We start from the raw sequence: 20,888 nt of genomic DNA, 5'->3' as shown, positions 1-20,888 counted from the left end.
TAAGCCTCTGACTCACATCTCTAAATACTGGCAGCTAGCAGGCATATAAAGCTAGTCAAAACTGCTCTCTTTTTTTTTGTTAAGGGCCTTTAACCTGTTTCAATTATCTATTGTTGTTTATCAAGCTGCCCCGGCTTAGTGACATAAAACAGCAACTATTTTATTGTGTTCACAGATTCTGTGAGCTGAGATTCTGATTTGGCACAGCAGGGATGGCTTGGTCTCCACTCCTCATGCTAGGAAGCCGTGGGCAAACTACGGCTCGCGGGCCGGATCCGGCCCGTTTGAAATGAATAAAACTAAAAAAAAAAAAAAGACCGTACCCTTTTATGTAATGATGTTTACTTTGAATTTATATTAGTTCACACAAACACTCCATCCATGCTTTTGTTCCAGCCCTCCGGTCCAGTTTAAGAACCCACTGTGGCCCTCGAGTCAAAAAGTTTGCCCACCCCTGTTAGAGTGTCAGGGAGAAGACTTGCTGTTCTAGGGAAGATCCCATATCTCCCACACATTACTGAAAAAGTGGGAGGGGGGGGGGGGCGAGGAGGAGGTAAAATGAAAAGTGGGTCCTTATTGCTTTCTAGAAATATTCACATTATTCATGTTGAATAGAATATAAGCTCAAATACACCTGAATTAAAACTTTCAGCAGAAGTTATTAAGTTTATATTGATGTAGATATTTAAAATTTTAAATAATTATTATTCTTTGAGGGTATCTACTGAATTATTTTTTTAGTTGAATTACAACTTGAACTATAAGAAATTGATAAGTGGGATTGCAGTTTTGTATATTATTTCTACAGTTAGAAGGATGTCAAGCAGTAGGCTTGGAACATTCTAAAAGCTTCCGGCTGCCTCACCAAATCAGACAATGGGAACAACTTTGACCAGACCTGAGCATAAAGACTCACTATGAAGACTTTTATTTGTAAATGCACAGACCTGAGCATAAATCGCTATGAAGACTTTTATTTATAAATGCACTAGAGGCCCAGTGCATGAAATTTGTGCACTTGGAGTGGGGTAGTTCCTCAGCCCGGATTGCGAGAGGGTGCAGGCCAGGCTGCTGGAACCTACTGGTGTACGATTAGGGCCAGGAAGGACATGGGAGGTTGGCCAGCCAGGGAGGGTTCCAGGGCATGTCTGGCCCATCTTGCTCAGTCCTGATCAGCTGGATCCCAGCAGCAAGCTAACCTACCAGTTGGAACGTCTGCCTCCTGGTGGTCAGTGAACGTCATAGCGAGCAGTTGAGCAGCCTTAGAATATTATTAGCATATTATGCTTTGATTGGTTGACCGGACGACTGGACACTTTAGCATATTAGGCTCTTATTACATAGGATTATTCACTTGCTGTTAATAGAGGCATTCAACTGGTACAATCTTATTTGTAAACTTTAAGTTGATACCTCCCCAACCATTTCATAAGTAAATGAGTCCATGACAGAGCCAATGTTGCAACTGTAAATGACTACAAAGCCAAATGACTGTATTTGTGTCAACTCCCTGAAACTCATTGAACTCACTGAAACCATGATGCATTAGATTATGCCAAGTTTTATGTTCAAACATGTGTTAATGAATGGGAATTAATTGGTGAAGGATTCTTTAAAATACTTATGAATGAGTTAACTTTTAGAATCAAAACAAAGAACATGGATTGGAAGATGGAATGCAATTCAATTATCTTGCTCTGCTAGCCTATGCTAATGTGTACCTGGTATTAAACCACCTGTAGAAATAGGTCTATAAGGTTTTATATTGTATGACCTATGCTTTGGTTTCAGATAACAATACTAAATTCAGGATTTATTCAAGACATTTGTAAATGTTTATGCTTCACCAACTTAATTGTGACAATTTAGGTTTATTATGAAATTGAAATTTTATGTGTTTCTTTGGGAAGGAGCAAATTTAATTAATACTTGTGGCAGGGATAATACAATAGTGGTGGCAGTGAACAGAGGAAGGAAACCAAGAAGCATTTCAAAGGTAGACTCAACAGGATTTTATTAGGACAACGAGGGAGGGAAAGAGGCAAGTCGCTTCTGTGGTTTTGGGTGTGAAAGGCTTTGTGTTGGTTTCCAAGATGACAACAAATTCCTTGGCACTCCTGCCACTGAGTTAAGTAAGGCCTAGTCCCTTCCCCTTGAATGCGGAGCTCGCTTAGTGACTCACTTAACTAGTGGAACGTGGAGAGTGACACTACCTAACCTCTGGGGTTGGATCAGAAGGCAACAGTGCATACCTCACCTGGTGAAATCTGAGTCTAAGCTGAGCCTAGCCTTCGAGTGGTCTAGCCCGGGCACTGATGTGTGACTAAAAACCCTGCAGATGATTCCAGCCTTGAATGTAACAACAGAAGACACATGGAAGGATAAGTAGTCATAAGAAAACACATTTCTTGACCTTCTAAAACTGGTGCTTGTTAGCATGCAGTTTTCTAACTCAAACATTGAGTTCAATGGGTGGGGAGGCGGAGTATACTGATAGAAAGTAGTGATTAGAAATTTGTTCCAAAGCATGTATATCCCCCCACAAAATTTCCATCCCTTCTGACCACTAACAGACATACGAAAGAGCAGCACTCAGGTGCTCAGGCCATTTGGGAATACACCCTGGGCCTCTAGTAGACTCAGAATAGACATCAATACAAATTTGAAAGAGAAATTTACTTTGAGTAACAGCAGAATGATCTTTTTTTCCAGTAGTTATGCAATTATGTTTTCCCCCATCTCATCTGTAAGAGAAATACATCAAAGGGTATGGAAAACTGATATGCACAGAAAATTTTTGAAATTTTATCTTAGTCCAATGCCCAGACCCCAATAATCCTCAACACAAGTAAAAATGCTAGCAGATCTATATGATAAAAGGACTTTTCATTGTAAAAGGTAAACTGAGGTTTATTTGAATATGCCTATATTAGGGGTCTTGAAATTCAATCAGCATTGTTGAAGTATAAATTATATACACAATAAAATTCTATGATTTTCAGTGTGAAATTCAGTAAGTTTTGATAAGTGTATACAATTTGGTAACCACTGTCACAATCAATATATGGAACACTTCCAACACCTCAAAATATTCATTTGTTCCCTTTCACAATCCATTTCCCAGCTCCGTCCCCAGCCCCAGCCCCTAGCAACCACTGATCTGCTTTCTGTTGTTAGAGTTTTGACTTTTTTAGTGATGGAGAATTAACAACCACAGGTAATCACTGAATTGTAACACGTAGAGATTAAGAAAATTTCAATGTAGTTATACAGTGAGTGCTCTTTGTGTCTGGCTCCTTTCACTTGGCATTATGCTTTTTAAATATTCATCCATGTTGTTGCATTTATCAAGCCATGCCTTCTCATTACTAAGTAGTATTTTAACGTATGGCTATAACACACTTTCTTTATCCACTCACCTGCTGAAGGGCATTTGTGTTATTTCTATTCCTGGCTGTTGTGAATAAAGCTGCTATGAGAATTTGAGTGCAAAAGTCATATTTAGGGAGGTTCAAATATTTAGGTGAGGAACTATGGTGTTAGAACTAAGAAATATTTGTCTGCCCTGTGTATATTATCCTAAAAAAAAGTGAAAAATACAGACATTTGTAAACCATATTCCATAATAAAATTTAATCAGTAGATCTGTTGTAAGACAATTAAAGAATTCATACATTTTCCAGCCCTAAAGAGTCACACACAGTCACATACATTCAACATGTTCCAAGATAATGCTTAATAGTATGCAGGAAGATAATATTCCTTACAAACTTCAATATATTATGAATTAAAAAAACATTCATATTATTATGTGAACAAAGAAGCCATTTTAAGAATTTTGTGAATTTATCTTAAAAGCAAATATGAGTCACAGAATCTCTTATTTAAAGAGAACAATTTCAACTAGTTCATCTTACAAGAAAAAATATTTATAAAATGCCTACATGCTTCTCACACTCATAACATTTATGCTTACTTTAATTAAAGAAGGAAAATGTTTCTCACTAAACGAGAAACATTGCCTATATTCATAACATCCCCAGGATTTTATTTTAGTTTAGTTTAAATTTCCACATAGAACTGTCTGGAATAGAAAATTCTAAATATCAGAATGTATGGTTATAAGCTTTCACATTCAAAAGTGCAGATAACAAATTCTAGTTTTACAAAAATTAAAATTACAACTTAGATGTCCCTTTTTGAAAAAACAGTGGAGAGTTAACAACCACAGGTAATCACTAAATTGTAACACATGTAGAGATTAAGAAAATTTCAAGTGTTCCTAAATATCTATCATTATATAAAAATGAGCATTTTATAATATTATGATTTCTACAGCAAGATACAGACATACAGCCGAACCGGTTTGGCTCAGTGGATAGAGCGTCGGCCTGCGGACTCAGGGGTCCCAGGTTCGATTCCGGTCAAGGGCATGTACCTTGGTTGCGGGCACATCCCCAGTGGGGGGCGTGCAGGAGGCAGCTGATCGATCTCTCTCATTGATGTTTCTAACTCTCTGTCCCTCTTCCTTCTTCTCTGTAAAAAATCAATAAAATATATTTAAAAAAAAAAAAAGATACAGACATTCATATATTATAACTAAAGAAACTTCAGGAACGACAAAGCAAAACTTTTACCTTCATTTCAGGTTGCTTTCAAAAATCACTCATAAGCTCAATCTCATTCAATTAATGAAAATAAATTTATCCCACAACAGACTTTTGTGGCAGAAACTAACTCAATACAGGAAACCCAATGTCATATTTTGTAAACTAGTCATATAAAATGATTCTAAAAGTATAAATGAGATTTATATCAACCAATGGACTTGTGGTCACCTTCTCACCCATCACTGACAGCATCCAACGGAAACCTATGGTGCCAGGGAAGCAGGCTCCAGAATGAAGACTGGGGCTCAAGACATAGGTGACTAACTGCCACAGGGCGGCAACGGTGCCGGCCAGTGGAGTGGGGGCACACGTGGGGCACACGTTCTGTGTCCCCAGACCCCAGGGCGGCTGCTTCGCCTCTGTCAATGCACCCAATCCCTTGGGTGGCGAAGAACTTCCAGAATTTCTGCTTCTTTGGAGTTCGCTGAGGGTGAATGCATGTACTCCCATCTGTGTACACCCAAAACAGAAGCAAAAAATGTAATAATAAAAAAATAATAAACAACACATATTCTTGTTTACTTAAGATAAATGAAAAATAAAGTTCTAAAACAGTAAAAAATGTCTCATACCTCTTTGTCTCCACTGTGCCTAATATGCCTTTCACCCACCAGGCTTTTTAAAAATACTTGTTGCTAAAGAAATAAAGTTTCTTAATTCCTGAGCACACTTTGGCTAATATCCCAGAAGGAAAATACACTTTTTACTATAAATTAGGGTTTTGTAAAGTTCTAACCTGAGATGACCCATGGGCAAACTATTTTTAGCTTCATACTTACACATTTATTTTGTGTTACTTTCTATTTAGGGCAACAATATTGGCATGCCTTTTTAAATAGATTCTCTCTCAGAAAAAACAGGTTGCTTTCAAAAATCACTGATAAGCTCAATAATAATACATTAGAGTAAAAAAATTAAAGTATATAATACATCAGATAATATAAAGTAAATAATACATCAGATAATATAAAGGGCCACATAATAAATACTTTAGGCTTTGTGGGGCCACATATGGTCTCTTTCATATTTTTTGCTTTTAATAAATCCTTTTAAAAACGTAAAATCCTTTCTTAGCTCAAGGTCTGTACAAAAGCACACCTTTTGGTGGACTTGGATTTATCCTGCAGTCTTAAGTTAACAGACCCTCCAGTATAGATTATAAGAAGCTAAAAGTGACCTGTTGTGGTAATGCTACTCAAGTGAGCAAGGCGGTTATTTCTAATCCGCCCACATCTGCTTGGAATATGAATTATACTTAGGGGCCAGAGCGATCAGGCTGACCACCAGAGGCCTAATGGTCATGTTTACTTCTCACTCACTTCTCATCTCTCCAGGAACACCTAACAGTGATGTGCGCGATCTTCTAACCAAGGACAGAAGATCCCTAAACAATAGTTAGACAGTCAATGCCTTTGTGAAGGCATGACAACCACAGAGGGTACTGCTCTCACAAGGCTAGATCAGAACAGCAGAATGAGGCAAGGCAGACTGTCAGTGGCATCCAGTAGTTGAATTCTTATCCAGACATTTAAATTCATGGAGAAAAAAGATTCTAACTCTAGTAAAACAAACAATGGTAACTTTGTTTTCTCTCTGATCTTTTCTATTTCAGTGTTGACACACATCATTCTCATTTTCTTAAAAGCAACAAAGTCGGTTGTAGATCTTTATTAACCTAATAGCGCCAATGTGAATATATCCGTCTGTAAAATTCCCCACAGACTCAATTCACCTCTAAGAAACTAGCTCACCACAGCAGCATGGAAAACACAGAGAGAATGCTGTGCATCTCATACTTTCAAACAAGCTTAATACTTCCTACGGGAGAGTAAGACATTTCCTCACACATGCAATCATTTTTAATAAAATTAAGTTTTAGAAGTTGATATGTTCTTCCTGGAATACTACCCAGGCAAGGATAATCCGGCCCTTAGACATCATCATCCCCGTAATCCTGCTCCCTCTATCCTTTTCCTGCTCTCACACACAAAGCTGTATCACTCACCCTTATACCCCTTAAAATATCCAATTTGATTTTCCTTAATGATTTGACTCTGATTTTTTAATAAAAGCAGCAAAGTCAAAACCAGTGACGTCTCTGGGTAAGAGATCTGTAGTGTTAACGTTCATGTTTGGTGGGGGCTGAAGGCTCGGGGTAGGGGGATGATTATTAAAACGAGTTATTCTTACCGAGCAGTCAGAGGTAAAGACATCAAGATGCTTTCAATCCTGGATCCCGGAGTGAAGAGGCCAAACTTTGTACCCCGATCATACAGCAGGTTAAATTCCACATACCTGACATACGGACATCAAACAACATTAACGGTCAGCTGAGTAAAATCTTTCTTAGCCCATGATGAATACTTAAAGGAGGGACTTCTTCCTACCCACCCTCCCAATCAGCTGGAACTGACACAAGTCTACAGTCAGTTGAGTTTTCTCCATCTGGACAGGCATAAATAAAAGGGTATTCTATCCAACAAACAATAGGACATAGATTCAGCCCCAACACAGAGCCGTTATAATAAATAAAAAGAATGAACACAAGGCTGAGAACCTGAAGGCACAACAATCATGAAAAAGAAATGGCATGACTCCTTCTGGGCCTCCCCCACAGTCTGAGATAGTTCAGAGTCAGAGACTTCATTTCACTGCCTATACCTCACAAGTACTAAGACAGGGCAGCAAACCTGTAATTAAAAGGCCAAATGCAGGTAACAGCAATCTATTAACATTACTCATATATTCTAGGCATTCCCTTTTATTAAGTTAGATAATAGCATTAACAAACGGTGATATAAATCAGCCTTCCTGCGGATTCATGGCAATCATAATAAAAGGCAGTGGTTGAGTTGTAGTGCTCAATTTTATTTGCTTAGAAAAATACCCTTAGCATCAATGAAAACTTGGTTTAGTACATTAGTTTTCCATTAACGGCCAGAGTCAGATGTAAACTCTGTCTAACTTAAAAATATAATTGCCTTTAACATCATGGGATCCTTTGTAAAAGGGTCTCTTCACCCCAATTAAAAAAAATAAGTTCTACTACCCAAAATAATTTAGAATGACCCATAAATCTGAAAATGTCAATAAGTAGTACCCCTTTCAGATCATTTCTCAACTTGTCAGAAACTACTCTCTTAGTCTAAACTTCCTCAGATATTCCTTTTTATCCATGTTACTCTCTTTAATCACACATAGAAGAAAATTTCTTCTACAATCCTGGAGCAGTTCAATTTTTAGAAAGTGCTCTTGTGTGTGCAAACTTGCCAAAGGTTCTGAGAAAATTAAAATAAATTATATCCATGAATCCCTTTCTAGTCCTCACCATTTATTATTGATTCCATTTTGCATACTAATAACTATTTAATACCTTATGTCTGTTTCAAAATATAATTTAAGTGAATCTTCCTAACTTCTTCCTAAGAAAAGAATTTCAGTCTCTCAGCCCTTTTCCACCCCTGCTGGATATTACCTTTCTGAAACATTATTTAAGGAATGACTGGTTCTCTAATTTGTATTGATGTCTTTGTCAAAAACCATGTAAGGAGCTCCCTAAATGAGCTTTTTGGAGGATCCCCTACTGTTTCCTTTTTTGAGTGAATGATGTCCCTATCCCTACATTAGCCTCTCTGACTCCCACCAGCCTCCGCTTACATCTGTTCTTTCTGATTCTTTCTATACATTACTCTTCTCTGAGGTGCCTGGGAACTATGGACTTGAACCATTCCTTCAATCTAACTGATGCCTGAATCTTATCCTGTTTCCCTTTCTCAAAATACAACAAAACAGCAGTAAGTTAAAGATGGTTAGTTTCTGTTCTCCTATAGGGGGGAAAGAAAAGACTCTAAGAAGTTCAAGGTCTGATGAGAGAATAGTAGTAATTGAGGACAAGAGACTAAATGAGTTTGCAAATAAGACTGTACAGTCCAAAGGGAAGCAGTCTCACTGCAGGAGAAACTCATTCTGGGCGGAGGTGGGGAGGAGTGACCCTGAAGGAGACAGATAGGGCTGTAAATGCATTGTAAGCAAGTGAAGACGTGCTGATAACTGCAGAAGAGCGAGGGTATCTTTCGCCCCAGAGTTTACCGCCATCTGAAGCCCAGAGATAAGGGTGGTAGAAGGAGGCTCTCCTTGCAGCAGAGTCACCCACCACACCTCAGAAAATTCATCTAACACCCCCCACTTCTATCTCAAAACACATGAGTGTTTGCATATCAAATCTTATGCAAAACTAGACCATGTACTTTCCATAGCATTTTGCTTTTTCTTTTTAAATTATCCTCTTAGGTATACCTTCCCCACTGAACTGTGAGTTGTATTTACAGGTCCATGCTACGCTCAGCTTTGTAGTCAGCACAGAGACTAGCCATAGGGGCACATAAGTGTCAAGTGAAAAAAGAAAGAAGTAAAGGTGTATTTGAGAGATCATAGGAAAACAAAAAATGTCCCAAAACAGATGCATTCTGTAAGCAATTTCTAAGAAGAAAAGTTAATCAACTCTCACTTTCCCATGTTTATCAACGGAGACCAGACAGCACAGGTGGTCACAAAGAAGGATAAACACAGGCATACATCTTTAGACCTGGAATGTTATTTAAGTTGACCTTTTCTGGGCACTAGTGTTACCTCCTTAAGTGCCCAAAACTTCATATGCTTGATACAGAATGAACACAAGTGAGAAAACCCATGTTACAGCCATGGACCAGCAGTATATATGCAATTAAGATGGCAATGAGAAACTCCTGCGAGCCAGAAAGTGGATTCTTTGGAGCTGAGTCACAACTATACGCCCCCCCGCCCTCCCCCCACCCCAGATGAAGATAATCTCAGGATGATCACCCAAATGCGCTCACCAAGCTCAATGAATGCACAGAGCAGGGTGCTAAGGTAAGCATCATGGTAAGAAACACAAACCTGCTTCAACCACTTCCTTCATGAATGGGAAAGGCTGTAAGTTTTGAAGTCATGATAACCTAGTTCCACATCTGGGATCTTTATTTACCAGCTGTGTAATCTTGGGCAAGGAACTTGCCTTTCTGAGAATTAGTTTTATCATCTATAAAATGATAATGATTACACCAAAATCACAAGTTTGTGGAGAAAAATAGATGCAAACTGCCTCATAAGTGGGTTGGCACATAGTAATGACTCCATAATTAGTAAATATTGGCATTAAGTGTAAATAATTTCTAAAATGATTATTTTCATTAAAACAACCTCCATGAAACCTTAATGATGAATGAAAAAAGGTGTGATTCCAAATTTACAAAGCAGGAAAAACATTAAATGGTACCCATTATGTTGGCATAAGGCTGGAGGGTATTGCTTGAAACCTAAGTAAAAGAAATCGGCTGAATTAAATTCATCAAGTACTTACTACATGCCTACTATGAATCTCTTCTGTAGACTAATGAAATACACTTTGCTCTTTCTAAAATACTATATTATACAATGTTGTTTTATTCCTTTGCTATTCATCTGGTTATGAAAAGAAATTAGGGTGAGTACTAATACAACTCTGAAAAAGTATCTGCCCAAGATAGCACACCACCCACTGTTAGTACAGCTGCTCCACCCCTCTTCCCAGTTACACAATGAGCCGGTTTATTCTCCTTTCAGTCACTCACCGTCCCCTCCTGAGCTGCTGCCATAGCTTCTCCTGAGGGGTGAATGAGTCATCACGGTGCTTTTTCACAAGGGGAATATAAGCAGGAACGACAGCCTGGGCACAGCTCTGTACAAACTGAAACACCTCCTCCTTGGATGGAGAGTCAAGGTCATCAAAAAAGATACCCCCGATGCCCCTCCGCTCCCCACGATGGGCTATATAAAAGTAATCGTCACACCTGGAAAACAGAGCAAGGCCAAATCAGGGATCAGAGGGAAACAACAAATGCATGAACGTCAATGTGAGTGTTTCCACTTGGAGCGCCATCCTTGACTAAGGCCAGCAGTGTCCTCACTCTTTGTCCAACTACGAAAATGAAAAAAGGGCTTTAGATGGATCTCCTGCAATTAGCACCGGTGTAGAATATACTTATACTTTTATCTGCAAAGCAAGTAGGCAATTTAATACATGTATATCTAAAGAATATGGATATTAAGACCTTTAGTGAAAGAGAAACAAATAGCGCAGTTTTAATACTGTATATCTTGAAACACGTGGCGTCGCTGCCCTCAGAAGCAACTTATACTTAGATTCCATTACATACCTACCAAACATCCTGGGTCTCCTCACAACTGTTGTTTGTTTTTTCTTTAGTTTCTTTCACAAAGTGTCCAATTCCACCTTTCTCCTTGCCACAAATCTCTAGTACATTTCCATCTGTCCCTAATAGTTCTCCAGCCCTTCCTATGCCCTCATATATCGCCATGGCAATAGAGAGACAATTCTCACCTGGGAAGAAAATTTAATTTCCCACCAGAGGATTAAAAAGCCTTGGATTTGCAAACATAGATCACCTTAAAGTTTACATTCGAAATCATTTGGAATCAAAGAATATACTGCTACCCAGTTTTTATTGCAGACATTCAAATATTCCTAAGTCAATAACTTATGAAAACCACTTAAAACTGGTATCCCAATTCTAGGGGGCAATGAAATAGTTCAACCTTCATCAGCTAAAAAATGGTATTTAGTGAGGAACAAATATACTTTAAGTATCATGACCTACCATTTTTTAAATTTAGGATAGAGATCTGGGCCGTGCCGGTCACAAGCCTCCTTTAGAGTTCTGTGAAAATGGACGGCATCCTCTTGGTTCAAGTACGTGGGAGTAAGGTCACTTCCCCCACCAAACCACCAATGCTTGTTACCTACCAAATCAAGACATGTAAACGTGACTTGGACTCTGGACTTTGAGATGCATCACATTACTCACTGTATTAGCAAACTTAATTTATCAGCTAACTTTATTAAGCATGAAACGGATGACAATCAAAAACACTGAACTGGACCCTGGCTGGGTTGTATCATCTTGATATGCCAAGATTGTGGGTTCGATCCCCAGTCAGGGCACATATAGGAATCAATCAATGGATGTATAAATACATGGAACAACAATGTCTCTCCACCTCCCACCTTTCTCTTTCTCCCTCCACCCCCTCTCTCTCTCAAAAAATAAAGAAAGAAAGAAAGAAATAAAACCAACTGAAATTAGCTCTAAATGGCCTGTAAGGCCTGGACAGGAAAGAAGAAAGAAACTAAAAAGTGAGAGTAGAACTAGGCAGGGAAATGATACACAGGGCAGGGAATGATCAAACACCACAGGTGGACCAGGCAGTGGATTTTAACTCTGGCTACCTATTAAAATCACATGAGAAGCTTAAAATGCCTCTGTTGGTTACAATTTCAAAAAAAATAAAAATAAAAGCAAATATCTGTCCCAGGCATCTATAGCTTATTTAAAAACAAAACAAAACACACACAAAAAACAGGAGATTCTTATGCTGCCTATATTAAATACCATCTCCCCTTCCTCCCAGAAAGGGTAAAAATACTTGCTGAGGGAGACAACTCAAATAGTTTGAGGATAACTATTTCATGTGCTTAGTTAGGTCTATAGGTTGTCAGTACCAGTTGCCAATTTTTTAAACATAAGCAACTTCAAAATGAAAAGTTAAATACATTAACTTTAAATGCCATCACCTACAGAGACATGAAGAGGAGTAGCGTGGCACTGCACAGGCGCTCTGACAGGTGTAAGAGCTGGCTCAGCTAACAGGATTCCTAGGCTGGAATTACACGTGCATAATGAGGCAGGATCAAGTGCATCCCATCCTACAGTGCACTGGTGACTAGCAAAGTTATGCATGTGGAAGATATTTTCCAAAAGCAAGTTCTCAATTTCAACTTAATCTTGCACACGAGGTTTTCCTTTGGGTGGGTTTATATTTGCAAAGAACCCTGTGTGCACTTTAAGTTCAGGTTCATTCAATTGTTCCTTCTGTGTAGGAGGAAACATGGAGCAACCAGAGTTGAGCCAATCCCGTTTTCATGTCCAGTGCATAATCCATTGCACCTGCTAAGGAATAACCCATCATATGCCTCCTGAGAAACCTAGTTAAAATTGTATTTATTCTCTCTCGCTGTTAGATGTTATGTCTTCTAACCTGCTTTAAAATACACATTTGGCACAGTAGTACTTTCCACAGCTCCAGACATACATACCATCGGCTTCTTCTACTTCAAAGTATCTGTAGTTGAAATGGATGGTAGGAGCATGAGGATTCTTGGGGTGGATAACGGAGCTCACACCCATAGCAGAAAATGACAATTTACCTGGAAAGTAAAACACACAGTGAGCTGCTCTCAATCACTTGGTTTGACACAAAGTACCCCCAACATGGTTTTTGGATCAGTTTCCAAAAGCTGGTTTTTAATTTGTTTCTTAAAATATAATTAAAAAAAAAAAAAGTAATTGTGAACATGCTTATGGGACATATGCACCCAAATGGCTTTTTACAGAAGCAATATTTATTTCACAAATAAAACCTGTGGGGAAGAACAGCTTGCAGCAACTACTAAAGGCAATTGAGACTGGCTTACCATCTTTAGTCTTCAGATTTTTTCCTCTATTTCTCATTTGCTTTGCTGCTTCCTCAGAAAGATGTCCATGAACGACAGAAATGCTCACTCCCGCCTTCTCAAAAACATGCCCATCTTGAAGTACACAGCTGATGCCCCCACCTCCTGTTTATAGAAATGTAAAATGAGCAAAGAATGAAAAACAGAAAATAAAATGCAAAATTAAAAAAAAAAACACCCTTGCATGAGGTGATGGGACTGGGACTTATTCTCCTCCTCTATTTTCAATATCTGTATATTTATAATTTTCAGGTGCAATAAAATTAGATAATTAGCTTAGCTTTATGACATTTGCTACTGATAGTAGGCAAATATTATTTCTTCAAATCACATAATTGAATATTTCTTCTACATTTTTATGCCGTCATCTAAAATAAAACACTGCGCACTGGCCGGTTGCTTGGTGGTTAGAGCATTGGGCTACGAACTGAAGGGTCTCCGGTTGGATTCCGGTCAAGGGCATTTAGCTCGGTTGCAGGCTCCATCCCTGACCTGCAGGCTCCATCCCTGACCGAGGGGCACATGAGGGAGGCAACCAATCGATGTGTCTCTCTCACATCCATGTTTCTCTCTCTCTGTCTCTCCCCGTCACTTCCACTCTCTAAAAATCAATGGGAAAAATATCCTTGGGTGAAGATTAGCAACAAAAAAATAAATAAAATGAAATAAAATAAATCACCAGAACATTTTCCTTTCAAATACTACTGCTTTGGTTATGATATATGAGAGAAAACTAAGGTTAAAAACAGGAATGGATATATTTGAAAACTTTTATTATTACTGAATTTAAGAGCTCCGTATTGTTTCAATTGTTTTTTTCTTAGTGTTTGTCTTTTCGTTTTGTTTACAGGAAACTAAAAAACAGTATTCGATCACTTGGGGATTTGGAACTCTAAATTGAGTGAGACCCAGTACATTTATGTATATGAGCTTTACTATTAGTAGCCGGTCTGTTTGTTTTTTAAAACACTAGAGTTACTACAAGAGTAGCTGTCATAAAGATTCATGTTTAGCTTGCTTTATTTCTAAGACTTCTTTGAGCTGGATAGGACATAAGATGATCCAGTACAACTGTATATTACAAATAAGAAAACTGAGGCACAGAAACGGAAAACACCTTCTCCAAGAACACATTTGTTTCCTGCTTTTTAAAGCACTTACATATATTTACCTCATTTAATCCTTACAATACCCTCATATATTATTTCATAGGTGAGGAAACGGAAAAAAAAAGTTTAAGTACCTTCAGAAGGTCACACAGCTAGTCTAGTACTTGAAGTTTTGTGTCCTGGTTCAATGGCCTTCGCTTGAAAACATTACAAGATGGAAAACACTATGAAAACGAGGTTTAACTTCACTTAATATAAATGTGGCAGGATCACAGCCCCAAACCAGCTGATAAGAAGTTGCTGTAGAAAAGCCAGAAATCCTTCAAGTTTATGATCAAGGTGTGTGTGTGGGGGGGGGGGGGGGGGGGGGGGGGTTGGGGGGAGTTTCAAGCCTGGTGCAGTTTGTAGAACTACTGACAAACCAATCAAATAGTTCTTGTGCAACTTGTGTGAGTGACACCACACAATGACACCCTTAGCTGGAGGAGTCTGGGTGGCACGTAGCAAAGAGGAGCCAAGTTTCTCGTTCCATTTCCAAAGGGGAGGAAGGTATAAACACACCAAGAAAAAGAGATGAAATATGGGGAAATCTATGCGCAATGACAAATTTGGACATCCACGCTTGTTGGCTAAAATAACCCTAAGACCTCTACGAAAAAACGCTATTAAAAAATTGCAAAGATTTTGAAATGCCCAGGGCTAGCGTGACAGCACATCTGGTTCCACACCTGCAAGAAGAGGGCTGAAGACCCTTTCGGTGCCAATCTTTGTAAAGGGTGTCCCTTTTTATCTGGCAGGTCCCCCTTTCCTACTCTCACACCCTCTTCCGAGTCATTTTACGGCAGCAAACTAAAGCCCGACCCCTTCTGCCCAGCTTCACCTCCCGTTCGGCGCCGACCTCCTCACCTTCCTTCCTCTCCCACCGGTCCACGGAGAAGCCGGCGCCCCCATCCACCTGGGCCAGGGCCTGGCACACCTGCGCCTGGGTCTCCATGATCAGCAGCTCCATCTTGGTCTTCATGTCGCCCGGTCTCCTTCGCAGCTCGCGCAGGTCGGTCACCGGCGAGGCCATGAAGCCCCTGCAGCGGCGGGCCAGCTCGTCCTCCTCCTCCCCCGGGCTCCCCGGCGAGGGGCTCCGCGCCCCCGAGCTCTTGGGCGCCATCTCCGCCCGCGCCACGTGCCCAAAGGCGGCGGCGGCGAGCCCCGCCAGCCCCGCCAGCCCGGCCAGCGCCGCGGCCAGCCCGGTCCCACGCCGGGGGCCGCCCCGCGCCGTCGCGCCGAGCCCCAGCCCGCGGCTCTGCCCCGCGCCGGCGGTGCCAGGGGGGCCGCAGAGGCATCCGGCCCGGCCGCGCCAGGACCCGGCACGGAGCTCCGCGCAGCCGCCGCGCGCCGCGCGCCAGCAGGGGCCCGCGCTCAGCCGGCCCAGGGGGAAGGCCATGCTCCCGCGCTGTCCCCCAAGGCAGTGCCGCGTGCCCGCGATCGGCCCCGAAGCCCCGCGGGAACCCCAAGCCGACCCACCGGGCTGGGAGGGCACCGGGAACTTTTGGCGAAGAAAAGCAATTACCCCGCCTGGCTCCCAGGCTGCGGGTGGGCCGCGAGGGATTCTGGGAGCTGTAGTCCAGGCTCCTATGCCGCCTGCACGGGTGAGGCCCGGAGATAAGGCGACAACTTTCTCCAGAAGGGAGTGTAGGAGGGGAAGAGAGCTGGGCGCCGGAGCACGGTGGGAGCATAGGCGGAGCTAAAAGAGGCGTTCCTGTAAAGTAGGTACGGCCCTAGCATGCTGTTCCGTCAACCAGAGGGAGCAGAGGAATTGGGCCAGACACCAGGAGTGACTCAGGCAAAAATAAGGCCAGAGACCCTCTCTCCCTAAACGACCCCTGACCTACATTTTCAAACAGGGTTGCAAACCCTAGCTCCATTATCTATACAAGACCCTTCCCGCCTGGTTAAATCTAGTCCCATAGAGCTTGCGAAATCTGTAGGACTTGGTGGAACCTTGGGAAACTCCTTGCCTTAGGGCAAGTTTTTAAAGGAAGTGGGGAAAAGCTAGTGAAAGGCTCCCAAGAAATACTCGGAAAATACTTGTTGGGATCACTTAATATCACAGTCCTGTGGTGGGCAGTTAGACAGGAACAGAGCAAGAAGGGTTGGCCAGGTGTAGAAGGATACCAGGAAAGCCCCAGGTGCCTGGCAAAGGACAATTGTAGGGTGGGACCTCGCTCTTCCAGGGTGAACTTTCATCTCCTTGCATATTGCTGCATCCCCTTGCATATTGCTATATTGCTGGTCATGGGTGTTGTACCCCCCCCCCCCCCATTTCTTTTCTCCCTAGAAATAACTCCACACCCAGAAAAGCAGCTAAACCAGACAAGTGACAACCTATGACTGACCTCAGGACCAGTTGCATTAGATAATGACCCCCTGCCCAGGCTCAGACCAGTCATTCAGGCTGGTCTGAAAAGGCCTAGAATATTCTATTGAAGTCTTCCCCTGGAACTCCCCCCCCCCCCCCCCCCCTAAAAATCTCCACACTTCCCCTGGGATGGCCCCTAAAAATATCCATTCTTAGGATGGAGACCCAGCTGGCTCTTCCTCCCAGAGTATGCCCATGTCTCCCCTCATATTTCCCCCTCCACTTCCACCCAGGCATCTCACCTTTACCTTCCTCACTTCCAAGCTCCAAGGGCCTTTACACCATTAACTATGCCCAATTCTTCTACGAATTACTTTTACTTCTGTGATTTTCTAAATAAAGGTTCTCTTATATTTTGAGTCTTGGCTCTGAATTTTTTCCTTGCTAGAACTCAAGTACTGAGGTTCCTGAACCCAGGTCAGGTCTGACCCCACGGGGTCTAACACCTGGTGCCTTTCCTAACATGGCCAATAAATCTATGATTAAAGTCTTTCCAGGCCTTGCTCCTACAGTGCCCACTTGATTATTTTAGATATAGGAAAAGCAAAGTGACTGTTTTACTAGACCCACATAAAATTCATGACCTGGTGTGCCGGAAGCCGGTCCATCCTTGCTGCTTGACACAGTCGCTGCAGGAAAAAAACATCTGCACAGCATATGTTTCAAGGGACCTGGCATATATAGCATATTGTTCTTAATATGTTTGCTCTCCTTAGCGCCATGTGTTTTAACCAAGGTCACCTCTCCGAGAAAGGTTGTTTCCCCAGGTGGGGATTTTTCCCTGAGGTTAGGGAGGGGATACAACCCCTTAACTAAGTGCCAGGTGGGTAGTTAATCAGTTTAACTACAAACAATCACGCTTAAGCTACATAATCTTTACTCCCTGGAATGGAGATAAGAAACGCCCTAACCTTTGCAATAGAAATTGACAGGATTAAAATCAACTGGTATAAATACAGATGTAACAAGACAATAAAAATCAGATCCTAACCAGAACTTGGCTGGAGATCCCGACCAGAACTTTGGCTGGAGATCCTAGCTAGAGGTCCTGACTAGGCTGCTGATCAACTGAAGGCTGTCTCCGTGTCATTCCTTCTTTGCCGACTCCGTCCACACCTTTGGGGACCCCTGGACCTGCTGGGGTTGGACCTCAGCACTGGTGTGTTTGGGTGATCAAGGAATAGGAGATTTAAAATATTTTTCATCATCCAACAGTTGTAGCATGCTGCCAACTATTTCTCAGGTTTAGTACTTCCAACAACTCCTGTAAACTAAGCAGGACAAATATTTACATTTCCTCAACCGCCCACCCTAAACACATACATACACATATTTTTAAAAATGAGAAAAGCAGCTAACATAGACTTAATGGACAAATTTTTGTTTGTTCCTATTACCATATCACAGTTCCATGTTGTCTGGACATAGGAGTGTAAGAATGATTGTCACGGGCTAATGTGTCCCTTAAGTCCCCAGGATGATTTTAATTTCTAGTAGCAGATAATTTAAACCTCTGGTGGTGGTTTCTCCAGGTTGCTCTTAGTGGCTAGATGCAGAGATGGAACTTTCATGGCTATGCCCAGACCATCAGTTCAAGGTGGCATAGTTTATCCATCTACAACTGTGTCTGGCAGCTCTGACATGGGGACTCGATGTAGGTGGGTGAGCACAACTGACTCTTTAGCAGGTTAATGAAAGGTAAAGGCCTGGATTGAGAAGTGAATAAACTACTTTGGGGAAGTTTTTTTTTTTTTTTTTTTTTTTTTTGCCATAGTGTGGCTTCCTGGAAGGCTGAGTTGGGGGGTGGGGGAAGGAAAGATAAAAACGAGCATTCTAGGGAGTGTTGTTTGCCTGCTCTAGATGCTCGTGGTGAGGTTTGACTGGGCCTGGTGATAACATGCATATCATCAAGAAGAAACCTCTCTGGCACATATGAAAAAAAAATTTTTTTAAATTGATTTTAGAGAGAGAGAAGGGAGAGAAGGAAAGAGAGAAACATAGATTTGTTGTTCCACTTATTTATGCATTCATTGGTTGCTTCTTTCATGTGCCCTGACAAGGGATGAACCTGCAACCTTGTTGTATTGTTATGATACTCTAACCAACTGAGCTACCCAGCCAGGCCATTTCTGGTCCATTTTAAAGAACCCCCTTTTTTTATTGCTTTGATTCTGAGACTACCCAGAAAGGTACTAAAAGGTAAGCAGGCACAGGCCATGTTGAATGCTTGTCCAGTCAGACAGGCTCATCCTGAGCCAGTTGGGTACTAGTTTCCAGATTCCCATCCCTCTCCATCCTTAGCCTCTAGGCAAAGAGCCTCTCTCATTTCCTCCCCTGACTTCCAGCACTCTCCCTACCTTCACCTTATAATGTTATTCTTAAGAAATACCTTAACAGCCTGGATAGTGTGAATTTAAATCACACTCCCTGGGAGTTCAAATGTCCACAAAAAGGATACTTATATTTAAGCCTGATTTGTCAGTAGATGGCATGTTCGCATTTACATTTGAGATAGATCACTCTGTAAGCAGGGGATGGAATATGAGGGATGAGGCTGGAAGCAGATGGATAGGGGAGCTCAGGTAATACAATGCTGCTCCTTTACCATCCTAAGGATTACAATTTTTCACATTAGTGACTCTAATAACAATTTGAACCTTTGACATTCTTTCTTCGAAGGAGCTCAAAATAGAATCAAGTTTATAATAAAACACTCTGCCCCCCCCCGCCCCATCCACCCTGATTTATACACAGCGCATAGTATACGGTACCCAGCAGGCATGCTCTCTAGGTGTTGAGGCAGCAGGTCCTGCCAGGAGGACCCCTGTGAGCTATGCAGTCACCAAGGGAAAACTGGACTGCTCTCCACAGCACCAAAAGCTGAGAAGGGGCACATTCTACTTCTCGTCTGGTGACCATCCTGAAGATGTTGGGGTAGATTTCGAGGAACCCTAGCAACTTTGAGTAGTCACCTAAGAGATATTGTAAATGTCAGTTCTGCTCTATCATGTCCTCAGCCAGAATGGGAGGAGCTGCCACGGGAGTGGGGTGGTCGGGGAGGAAGGGAGAGCTAAGTTTATACCTTACTCTTTGGTTCTGAACAGAATTAACCAACAGGGTGCCCTGCACATCAAATTAACAGGGTCAATAAGTGCCAAGGAAAATAGTTACATGAGTTTTTTCTCTAGTACCTGAGGAGTGATTGTGAATGATTTCATGAGAAAGGAATTTATCCCCCGAAGCCCTTCTGTCAGAATCAGTTCCTATGAGTGCATGTATATTACCCACAGATTACTCTCCTAGAAACCTTTCTGTTTCTAAGTCTCTAAACACAGCAAAATGTGAAACAGTCCTTTCCTCTGTTAGAGTAGTTAAGGTTGAAGAATCATAGTGTATTAATATCTTAGACTATTTGAGATAGAAAGAACCTGATCCAATGGTTTTCAAATTTGTTCTAGCATCAGATCACTTCTAATGAAATTGAAGTATGGTACCTATTTGCTTTGTTTAACAATGGACAGGTTATTTTGATTTTCTGAATTGTATAAATCATCCCATTCGATTGAATGCCTCATTGATTGTAATGTGACTATCCCATTGATTGTGATCTTACTGGTTTTAGAAAGCAAATTCCTCTGTACCTGGGAACCAGGACAGCACAATTATCCCAAGACCTGAGGGTTCCAGATAATGTTTCCCTGTCAACTCAGTGGTCCCAAGATCCGAGGGCTCTAAATAATGTGTTTCTGTCAACTCAGAAGTCCAAAGACCCAAAACTATAAATAATCTTTGTAGATAACTAATCAGCTCAATCTCTCTTCTGTAACTGCTTTGTGCAAACCAGGGTCCTCATTCCAAACCCTGGGATGTAATCAAGACCTTTGTGATTTTTGCCTATATAAGTATGGTTTTGCCACCATCTTATTACTATGAGATTTGGGAATGACCCCTCATAGTCCCGGATTGCAATAAACGTGACTCTTTAATTTGACTTCTTGAGGTGTCCTTCTGTGATTCGCGGGGTACATTACAACAAAATCATGTGAAGAAGTCTAATTAATATGTGAACAGAGCCAAAACCGGTTTGGCTCAGTGGATAGAGCATC

General features: G+C 41.4%; 1 protein-coding gene across 1 annotated transcript; it reads right to left on the bottom strand.

Annotated features, from left to right (window-relative positions):
* Positions 1-3,605: 3,605 nt before the first annotated feature.
* CPOX (coproporphyrinogen oxidase) lies at positions 3,606-15,878 on the bottom strand. The gene is made up of 7 exons (XM_070406111.1): positions 15,276-15,878; positions 13,222-13,365; positions 12,844-12,954; positions 11,348-11,489; positions 10,301-10,519; positions 6,861-6,965; positions 3,606-5,120 (listed from the first exon to the last, which is right to left on the bottom strand). Exons 1-7 carry the CDS (start codon positions 15,805-15,807, stop codon positions 5,033-5,035), a joined length of 1,341 nt encoding a protein of 446 aa, XP_070262212.1. The 5' UTR covers positions 15,808-15,878; the 3' UTR covers positions 3,606-5,032.
* Positions 15,879-20,888: the final 5,010 nt, after the last annotated feature.

This window comes from Myotis yumanensis, unplaced genomic scaffold (assembly GCF_028538775.1).
Source record: "Myotis yumanensis isolate MYYU_CA2020_CCGP unplaced genomic scaffold, mMyoYum1.0.hap1 SCAF_2, whole genome shotgun sequence".
NCBI lineage: Eukaryota > Metazoa > Chordata > Mammalia > Chiroptera > Vespertilionidae > Myotis > Myotis yumanensis.
The sequence above is the reverse complement of the archived record's forward strand: the minus strand, read 5'-3'. Positions and strand labels throughout refer to the sequence as shown.